This window comes from Fulmarus glacialis, unplaced genomic scaffold (assembly GCF_000690835.1).
Source record: "Fulmarus glacialis isolate BGI_N327 unplaced genomic scaffold, ASM69083v1 scaffold20605, whole genome shotgun sequence".
NCBI classification, from domain to species: domain Eukaryota; kingdom Metazoa; phylum Chordata; class Aves; order Procellariiformes; family Procellariidae; genus Fulmarus; species Fulmarus glacialis.
Window position 1 is genome coordinate 16,251 of NW_009211424.1, and position 11,021 is coordinate 27,271.

Consider the following 11,021-nt stretch of genomic DNA (forward strand, 5'->3'; position numbering starts at 1 on the left):
TCTTAACTTTTAACAAAGTTTTTCTCTTTTGTTCAGCACAGCATTGCCTTGCTCTGTGGTTGGAATTGTTAAGTAGTATATCATTTCCTTTCTTGCATGGAAGGGCAATGAAATAATTGCTTTGAATTAAGTGCAGTATAGAAGAAAGAGAAATGCTTTAATAGATGTAGTATCACAATATTGCATATGACATCACAAGTGCACAGCTCTGTACAAGCTATAAGAACGGACAGTAACTTGGATTCATCTTCAGTAATTTAAAGCACTTCCCTGACAGGCAAGTAAGAAGACAAGTTTCCCACACCACCTCCAGAGAGCAGTTCAGTTCTTGAAAGGGCTGAATGGCTTTTTGGAGAAACCCCTCTCTCTCCTATTGTAGAGGAAGTCCTGGGTGGCTAGACTGCTCACCTCTGTGTCTCAATTTAGTGCCTGAAGGAATGGCATATATCTGAGCCAGGGTACATGCAGCTATGGTTTCATAAGCGGTTGAGCTGTCATAGCAGTTTGCTGCCACTGAGTGAGGAAGGCTCGTTCCTTCTCCTCTTCTCCCTTCTTTTCTTCCCGTTCCCTGTTTTCACCCACTACCTTCCTTGTGCCAGCTCAGTTGTCCCATCAGATTCTTCCAGGAGCTGATTCAACTCACTAAAACAGCAATGTGTTATTCCAGCAAAAGTGGGTCTTGGCATTCAGTGATGGTAAACTGCTAGGGTAATTCACTGTCCCCCACCCCCCCCCTTCCTTAGTACTCCGTTAGGTAAGGCTCTGGCAGAAACAGCTGTAAGATCAGAGTTCCCAGATCTGGCTGCTGATTTAAATACTAACAGTTAACTACATGTGTGGAGTGAGCTCTTTATTGTTATAACACTAAAGATGCCTCTTCACTGGGAAACTAACTACAATTACTTCTGCAGATAATCTTTCCCCAAATCCAAATTAATCTAGTTAAGGATGCAGCAATTTGTTCAATTTGTTTCAATGCCGTTATCTGTTTTTTCTTACAGGCTTACTTGCCTTCAACTTTCTGGATAACCTTGCTGGATGCGTTTTACCAAAGTCTTGTTTGCTTTTTTGTGCCTTACTTTGTAAGTGCTGGACATTTATACGTTTTTACTAAAAGGCCAGGCAAATTAGAGAATAAAATGAAGTGTTTGATTTTACTTCCTCATATATAAATGTGTACTAACAGAATCATCACTGGAAGTAAGCTGAACTGTGTGCATGCAAATATGTATGGTATTGAAACTATTCATGCCACTTTGTGTATTAGGACTATACATAAAGAGTATATTATGCTGATTGCTGTCTTCCTTTCCAGACTTACTATGGCACAGACATAGACATTTTTTCTTTTGGAAACCCTATAAACACAGCAGCGCTCTTCATAATACTGTTTCACCTTCTCATTGAGTGCAAGTCTGTGGTGAGTACTTTGTTTCCAAAAGAGTATATTCCTAACAGAGTATATGCATAGAGCTTTCATTAAAATTAAATAGAAGAAAGAGCTTCATATACAAAACAGAGTAAGTATAAAAGGGCCAAGACCTAAATATTTTGTTTATGTGACCATGTGAGCTCTCCTAATGTACCTGTCATTGGAGCCAATAGAATTACTCGTATGACTAAAATGAACAAAATTTGGCCTCAGAATTATTTGTGAATAGTGAAAGGATCCTGCCTTCTACAGTGATTTGGGGGATGTCAGTTTAGTTTTGCAAATGGTAAAACCAACCAGTGATCTACTGAGCCTTCATTAGTTCCCAAAGCTTGCATCTCAAGACAACGATGTGAGCTGTTGATTTTAAACGCTTGGAACTGATGAGCTGCTCTGTGGCCATGATAGACAATTCAGGGGTATATTTTGGTGCAAGAACTAGAGAACCAATATGCTACAGAAATGCTATTCCAGTTTTTAATTAAGTCTGCGCAAGCTAAAGCATCTGCATTAGCTTGGATAAATGTACAGCTCTTACAAGGGTAATACTTGGCTATTTTGCATAATTTTAAAGAAAACACAATCATTTACAGTAGAAGGACACAGATTAATGGGTTTTATTTTTTCTCTTATTTTTGAAAAATATTTTTTAGAATTGTTTCATAATGGATGAAATTTCAAGTTGTGATTCAGTCTTTTCATTGTTCTTTTGGGAGTGTGGCAGCAGTAATAAAAATGTCTTTATTGAGAATATATGGGTAGCATGAGTGTATCCACGCTCTGAATAGGAAAACATCACTTGAATGGGTTTTATTTGGCATTTTTGGATGTCGGCAAGCTGTCAGACCAATGACATTGTTGTTTCCATAGTAACTATTATAGCCGTTCAGGTGTAAAATTACAGAAAACTCCAATGCAGAACAGTTAATTAATGTCGCAAGCAAGATATATAAGGGTGATGTCATGTGAAGATCTCGCCTCCATTTGCTTGGGAAGGCTTTCTCTGCTGCCAGTGGATGAGGTGGTCATCTAAGGCAAATGGCACAAAAAATATCTTTCACAAAGGTATCAAAAGCTGTGCATTTAGTAGAATAAAAAAAATTAAATGGCTGGGTTACCTATGAACTGTAGGAAGAAGGCTCCATTCTTCCTGGAATGTTTTGTATAAAATCAGGAGTATTATCTGAGCAGATCTATCCTCTGTTACGTTAAGCAGGTGTCCTTGCAGGAAGAGTGTGTGCATATTCATGCATGTACGTGTACACTGATTTCTTTCCTTTTCTGAATTGCAGACTTGGATACATACAGTAGTTGTAGTTGGCAGCATCCTGTTTTACTTTGTCTTCGCTCTGGCTTTTGGGGCAACCTGCAAAACCCACAGACCACCATCAAATCCTTACTGGATCATGGAAAAGCACATGACAGACCCAGTATTTTACTTAGTTTGCCTCCTGACTACTTGTGTTGCTCTGCTACCCAGGTGCGTTTCTGTTTTATAATTGCAGATTGCTGTTGTTAACAAAATTAGTTTTCTTTGAGTCAGTGATGCTATAAATCTCTCTGGCTAGAGGTCTTCCTCCCCACCTTGCCCCCAATGTAAAGAAAATTTCATAACTCTACCACACCAAGCCATGTGAGGACAGCTCTTTAGTGACATGTTCTCAAAGTAAATTTCAGTAAATAGAAAATTTCTGTTGTGATTTATATTATATTAAATTACTTATATTATATTAAATATTGTCTTTGGAGGGGAAAAAAGTAATCTCTGTAACCACAGAGTTTATAATTTATATACAAGTCAGTGAAATTAGTGATCAAAGCTGAACATGTAGTAGACATAGAAGTATTGTGCTTCATGTTTATTTGTGAAACCATTTTCTGTTTGAAATTTATGTCATGAATATATGTAAGAATATTTGGAATGAAGAATGCATGTACAGGCTTCTTTGTGGGGTGGAAACACGCTGACTAGATTCACAAGGGGTCCTGAGTTGTGTTTTTATCATGCCTAATGTTTAAGTGTTTTGCCTCACTGAAGAAGTCATAACTCCAAGTTCGATAACTCATTTGCCCTGGAAAGGCAGGATCGTTGGGTGGAGGTCCCAGACACCAGCATGCCGAGCAGGGAGACACCTGAGCGAGCCAACAGAGAAAAACGAAGTGTGTGAAAACCAGTGAAAGAGACTTGGTCAAGCTCTGGGTCTAGCTCTGTTTAGTAGCCACAGCCATCTTCCTTTCACTGGCTGAACATGAACTCGAGTGTGCAGCCTATTAGCAAAGTGCCTCCAGTGCTAATTTGTTCATTCTTCTGTGTTATGTCTCTTTCTTTCCCTCTTATATAATTTCAGAAAGAGTTTCAGACTTGAAACTGAATTGCACAGTCAGATACTGAGAGAAGTGTTGGGGAGAATAACTGCTGTTTCCTCCTCAGCTGACATCATTTTATATCATTAGGCACAGCCTGAGCACACTCTCTGGATCAAGTGCTGCAGTACAGGCTGCATGAGTTGTCAATGCCGCCGGCAGGAAAGCTGGCAGAGCTATGGCTGTAGGTGCCTGCAATAGCCACCAAGTACCACCAAGCCAGCAGAAGGACAAACCGTGAAGTGCAAGAAACATGTATGCTCTTCCCTCCCCATCCCTGCTCTCAGCTTGGCTTCAGGTGGTGACAGCAGAGCCTTTTCTTTCACACACAGTAAATCTCCCTTACACGACAAATAAATAGATAAATGCTGTTCTAGGACCTTTTGGTAGGGCTGTAGAGAGCCTAGGTAGGAGAAAGCTTTCAGCTTGGTGACTGCTTCCAATGTACAGGTGTTCAATTTTGAAGAAGGCAGTGTTTTTCATGGTGAATTAAATGCAAAGTATTTAGACTTACCAGTGAAATTCTTTGAGTCATTTGCACTCTCCCTGTGCCAATACCTCAGAAGATTTATAGCTGTTGTGGCTAATTCAAGCTTTTCTACTTCAGTGATTTGAAATAGAAGTGCCTATTATGGAAGCATTGCTGTCACACGTATGGTTTTTTCTGTGCTTATTTCTGATGTAGTCCTTTGTGAGGTGCTGAAAAGCCTCCACTCAGCGGGGATTGTGAAGCTAAAGGGTGCTCTGCACCTTCTAGCCTGAGCTTTCGCTGGAGTTTTTAAGGAGCAGTTGTCTACAGAGGGACAGATGTTGGATGCCCTGTTGACTGAAAATTCACTGCAAAAATCTGTGATTAAAACCTTTGCCCAACCTAAGTTGCCAGTTAAGTCAGTTCTAATATGAATTATGCCTAGAGTTTAATTACTTGGAACATTACTTGTACTCCATATTCCTCTTACTGCATGTGATGTTTTGTTTCTTTGGCCTTTGCTTTCATGTTCATTCTTGCTTCTGGTGCAAAAGTTAAGAATTTTAGAATGATGCTCTGCCTACTCTTCTCAGCTTTCTAGGGCTATATTAGTGCTATATGATCAGTGCAAAACAGCAGTGATAAACAGCTTCTCAGTTGGAAGCATGAATTTTTCTAGGCCTGAGTTTTTCCACAATAGCTCTTAACTCCTTATACGCACACTGAAGTGCCAGGGAAACTCTAAACTGCACACTGATTTTGATGCCTTTTTTCTGGGGTCTGACACTATACGCAGAAAGCTCCACTTTCAGCATAGTTGGGACCCTGGCCCTTCGTTGAAGTTGCAAGTGCACATTGCTGCAGTAACTAGTCTGTAGGAGAACTGTGTTCTGGACAGAAAAATGGAAGCACCTGAGATCAGTATCTGTCTTTGAAAATGCCAGTTTTAAAACATGTTCTGGTGCAATTGCTGGCCTCACAGTTTATGTTCACAAAACGGCACCTGCAAAAACTGTTTCAGAGGCTGCTGCAGCCTCAGGGTTACTTGAATGGTGTTTGGTTTCCTTTAGTGTTGCTGGAAACAGTTTTGAGTCTGCTTCTACACAGCTTATTTAAAACTGTGTTTATTTTGTAGATATTTGCTGAGAGTTCTCCAAGGAACATTGTTTCCTTCTCCGGTGTTGAGAGCCAAGCACCTTGACAGACTGACCCCCGAAGAGCAGAGGGAAGCAATTAAGAGATGGAAAGATGACTGCATTGTAAACGGTAGAGTGGAGTTCCAGGCTACTTCTGGGTCTTCCAGCTCAGCCACAGGTGCTGTATGAGAGGATGAAGGCATTGCCAGTGTTTTGCCAACATCTAAAACACCTTTTCAGGCCTGTTCAAGGGATGGGTTAGTAGAGGACACCTCCTTCTTACCAGACATTCAGGATGAGTCTGAGAATACAAATGGCTTGAACTCTGAAAAGACCATATTTCGGAATTCATCAAAGGAAACTAATTCAGACACATTTGGCAGTAGTAACTCATGTGCCAAAGTATCTGTGTGTGCTTCTGAAGAAGGCAGCAGTGCTGTTTCTCTCACACACAAAGCAGGTTTGAATTCTGTTTTGTGTGAAGAAGATGCTTTCATGTATTTTACAGAGTTGGAATGCTAACTGTTTAAAACCCAGGAGTAATAACTGCTGATTTATGAGACCTTGTGGTTTTGTTTTCTTCAGCCAAGTTAGACGATGCACACATTTCCTTAAAAGCTTTTTTGTTTATAAAGCTTTTCGATAATTTATTGAGATGTTCAAATCTAAATGGCTGGGTTGTTTTTTACATTTTTTTCACACAGTATACTTTGCATACTGCTTATTTCTTGTATGCAACATTGCATGATACCTCGTGATGTTATGGACAGGACATTGCACGAATATGGATTTGCAGGATCCAGTTCAGGTAAGCCAACCTGCTGCCTTGCACTGCTATCGTAAAATCCTAGCGTTCCCTAGGATTCACCACTTGCTGAAGTACGAAGTAAGCAGAAGGGCTGGGATGTAGTGTTACTGGTTGGCTTGTTGCAAGACTCCTCCAGTATGTGTATACAGTAATTGTTTTAACCATTGTGGTCCAGTTTGTTCACCAGGCTATTGCATGGGCCACTTCAGTGCTGGCCAAACACAATGTTAACCATCAGAAGAGCAGACCAGATGAGTCACGTGTCTCCCTCACCTTCCTCTTCCACAAAAAGAGCAAATCCTGCTGCAGCCTTTTGTTCTCCATGATAGTTCATACTCCTCCTACATCCCTCCTTTTTGTATCCATGTGCCGTTTCATGTCATTTGCCTCATGGGACTTCTTTTCCTCCTCACCCAACTTAGGTGTTGGCTGCCTGACTTTTCTCTAAACTCTACCTCATGCCTGCACTGTAAAATTGTCTGCCAGTGGCTGTGGGTAGCTCGTCTGTCTTCAGGTCTTCTCTTATAAATAGCAGCTTCTAGCTGATGACATTACTCCTCTTCACTCTCGGGTGTTTTTACATTTCTCCAGACTTTTACAGTAAACAGCTTAAGTATCTCTAAAGGCTGCTCAAAAGAAGGTATAACCCATTGCACGTTCCAAATTTGAGCTCTGTTGCTCATCTGTCTTGAAGATGTCCTGCCTCTGCCAGTTTCCCACTGTTCTGCACACTCTACAAAAGCTGGCTGAAGTGTATGTGGCTACTTCTTGATTCCAGACTGTCTAAAATACTGCCTCCTTTTTACTTCCCTCCCCGAAAAGTTATATGGCCAATTTATGGAGGAACTTAGGAAATTGTTTGTATCCACTAGCACCTGTTGAAATAAACAGTTCCCTCAAACTGTAGCTGCTAATGAATTATTAGTATTGAGCCCATTTTTTGGTTCTGTTTCTTTCTAAAACTCTGCTTTCGAATTGCCAAGATTTGTATGTTTATTTTTAGGCACCATGTTTGGGGCAAGGACTCTGCTTTTTAGTTGAACTATGAGCTTTCCATGTCAATGATCAACATTACATATTCCACATCTTTTAAGATCTCTGAAAGAATTTAAACAAATGCTGTGAGGTCTGACACAGCTGCTGCTATGCAGGGCAGATACTGAGGGCATGCTAAGTTCATTCAAATGCAAGTCACCACATGTTATTGAAAGTTTAAAAGGGTTCTGTTTTTGAAAGGTAGAATGTCATTAGGGCTGACTCCTTCCCTAGTGTTAGTGAGGAGAAAAATACCCTTTTTGTTTAGCCTGTAGAAGAAAAACAGTGGAAGGAGCCAGCGATGACAGCAATTTCTGCAAATATTTTTTTTTTTTTAATTTGGTTCAACATGTGACAAAATATTTTTGGTAAGTTCTAACATAGTTGTGGGGACATTTGAAGTGATGGCAGACATTCAAATTCTAAGAGATCATGTCAAGCATGTTGGTTTGCAGTTACAATTTTCAGATGTTTGTCTGTAGCATCCTTCTTGCTGCGGGGGGCACCTTGCCAGGAGCGGACTCCAGGTGTCCTGAGTGAAACATCTCAGCTTTCTCTACAAGCCACGGGAACTGCGAGGTGTCCAAGAAAAAGATGCAAAATGGCCAGCAGGTTGTGCAGGGAGATTAGCTGGTACAAGGGCAGAATCGTACAGGAGCAGACTTGCTGGGACTCAATGAAATCATCTGCTCTGCTCCACAGCCCCAAGGTAGGCTCGGCTTTACCCTTATCATTCCTAGCAGATGTTCTCCTGTTGTAAAGAGCTCCAGAGAAGCAGGCCAGGCCAGTGCTTTCCTGCCCTCAAAGTCGAATATTGTTTTGGTTTCTATTGTCTCACCTGAATGTTTCTTCTGCACCTTAAATCTATGGCCAGTCTTCACTTGTGGCCACAGAGAACAGATTATTCTGTTCTATGGTTCTACAAGTCTGTGACTCTATGACTGAGGTACGTTGAGCTCTCATGGAGGAGCTCTGGGACTTGCAGTAACCTGAGGGAGTGCAGGGCTCAGCTTTCTCCCCTTCCTGTCACTGTAAAAAGGAGTTTAGGGGACAACACTGGCCTGTGACTTGCCCTCTTGTTGCCTCTGCTGCAGGAGCAGAACCCACCAGCGGATTTGGCAGGTAGCTGATCATTTAGTCTCAGGAGTTCGCATGTGTATCATACAAAAGCTGTAAGCGTTCAGAGCGAGATCTTCTAAAATCCTCTGTGACTGTAAGCCGTGGCATCAAAATAAGTACACAAAGAAACATGAATGGCAGTCACCCGTTAGACCTGGGGCCAGCTGTGTGATGCCTCTGGGACACTTAAATTGCTATTATGCAGCTTTTTACAAGCCTAGTCAGCCCACTACTCGTGGCTTAGGGCGGTGAGGCTTTCAGGATGGATTCTTAAACTGGATGAGGGATGATTTCATCTGGGTCTCAAAAGTGCAAGGCCCTGTGGGTCCACTTTAAGTGATACAAAATCACACACACAGAGGTTTTTTTTTTCCTTGGTGTGTTGTTTCACTGATGGCGCGTGTTGCTTAAAATTGTCCAGTATAGGTTGTGTTCTTTTAGAGGACTTTGACAAGCAGTTTAAGTGATAAAATTATCCGTTGTGTAAAACCCAATTTTTTTTTTTTCCCCCTATTTTTTTCCTTTTTTTTTTCCTACTCTTTTTTTTTTTTGTGGACAAACAGCAGAAATATCTAAGGGCTGTCTGCTGTGATCACTTGCTATTTTTTACTGAAGGGGAGATGAGGGTGGTGAGTCTTCAATAAAAGCTTCAAAATGTTAATTGGCTGTATATAAAGTGGTGCCAAATGAAAGGTGCAAGTGAATTGCTCTCCCCTTGCTTCTCAAGAGTTGAATGTTTCCTTTAATTTTTTTTTTGCACTGGAGACATCACGATCCCCTGCTTGCTTCTGCACTCCTGCACTTAGGCACAGCGTGACCGGACTTTTCCATTTTGAAAACAAGCTTTTTAAGATCATCTCACAGGTGCCTTCCAGATGTCATGAAGGAAATCACAGCATTTACACTTCTGATTGTCAGTTTAAAACAAACCAAAACAAGCCCCTTCAACTCCCCCAAACTTTGTAGCTACACCTAGAGCGGCTTTAAGTCACTTTTTGATGTGCAGTATTCGATTTACAGAGCAAAATACGCTTTTTAAAAATTATTTTTTTCACAGCAGCCGCACCTGTGCTAAACATTTGCAGGTGGCACTCAGCCACAGCCTTTATTGAGCGAGTGTTTTCGCAGCACAGTGAGCTTTGGTCTGTACCTAGGGCACAGTTTGGGCTGAATATTTAACCCAAGCAGTGTTTTTTCCTCAGCCCTGCTGGCTGCAGCACAAGGCTGAGGACCAGCTAACGCAGAGCACCCACCACTCCTGCCAGCCCTGGCTCTGCTGCTGGTCAGACCAGCCCTTGCTCTCTGCGGAGGCTAATGGACAAGTTTTGAAGGTGACTGTGTTAAGAACTTTCTCATAGCTGAATTTCAGTATGGTTTTTGTCTTATTTGTTCCTGTTTTGTTCTGGTTATGTTATTCTTGCCCTGGATACCTTACTGTTGACTGCAGTGAAAACGCAAATTTTAACTATTTTAAGTTTCTGCATGCTTATTATTTTGATTTCAGCATGTGTACATGTTGTCAAAATGCTGCGTATCAGTTAAAAGGAGGTGGTTATTTCAAACTAATTGTATTTCTGAAGAAAGCCATAGAACAAAATGTGTTCAGAGAAATTTGATTGCAGCTTTAGTTTTTCAGATTTTTCAATCTGTTGGCAGCGTATTCTTGGTAGTGTTCTGTATTGGAAGCATACATGCTGAAGAAACTAAAAGTTGTACAGTGGTGGTAGTGCCAGAACCTCCACAAGCGGTGTAGTGCTAACAGGGCTGTCAGGGCTGCTTAAAAAAGCTAGATAAGGGTATGCCTTTTTAAGGCTATTTTTAGGCATTATTGCTGAAGTTAGAGCTTCACACCTCCATATTGTCGTTGAGTCTCTCTGTCTAAAGATTAAAACACATTTTCAACAGAGAAGTTACTTGGAAAATGATTGTAAATTTTTATTAGTACAGCTAGAAGGAAACACATCTGCTTGACTGTGTGACATTGCTCCCACTTGGAGCTACAGCTGTGGTAGAAGTAAAACCAAATATTGTTACCTTACAGCGAGGCTACACTTGTAAGAGAAACAGCATAATTGTGATCTTAGCTGTTGTCAGCACACAGGGAAAGGCTTGATACAGTGCAAGGAGGAGTATGTTTGTCTATCTCATGTGGACACATTAAAAAAGCAGTATAAAAATACATTTATAAAATTACAAATTTCCTCTTTACATGGAATGTTGTGTCAGACACAGTTGTGGGGAAGGAAAAGACCCAACTGCTCCCTCCTAAAGCCATTTGAGATGGGGCTTAGGCTGTAATTTCTTCAGACTGATCCCATACAGGAGGGGGCTGGACCATATGTTTAAGCAGGACTCTCCCTCATTTCCTGGGAAGGGACTGCTTGGAAACTGGTGGCAGGCCAAGCCCAGTTAATTAAAATGTGTAATTACATATTATCATTTGATAGTGCTAATATCTACATTAAATGATTATATGTACTCCAGCGCTTTACAAAATTCAAAGCTGCTAACCACTTCATCTGGTATAGAGAGATGTCAGGCTGGGCTGTTCATTTCACAACAGCACCTCTTTGTTTTTACTTGTGGAAAACAGACGTCGCTGAAATGTGCCTGTACCAGACACGTCAGATAGACGGCAGGGCGGGCTGGCTGTGGCAG

At 41.2% G+C, this 11,021-nt stretch overlaps 1 protein-coding gene across 1 annotated transcript in view; it reads left to right on the top strand.

Moving 5' to 3' along the window:
• Positions 1–5,923, top strand: part of LOC104076622 (probable phospholipid-transporting ATPase VD) — a gene marked incomplete at its 5' end in the record, with an annotated part of 21,559 nt that extends 15,636 nt beyond the window's left edge. Inside the window, 4 exon segments of the mRNA XM_009577542.1 lie at positions 1,002–1,082; positions 1,316–1,420; positions 2,725–2,912; positions 5,401–5,923. Of these exon segments, the coding sequence (XP_009575837.1) occupies positions 1,002–1,082; positions 1,316–1,420; positions 2,725–2,912; positions 5,401–5,923 (897 nt within the window).
• Positions 5,924–11,021: the final 5,098 nt, after the last annotated feature.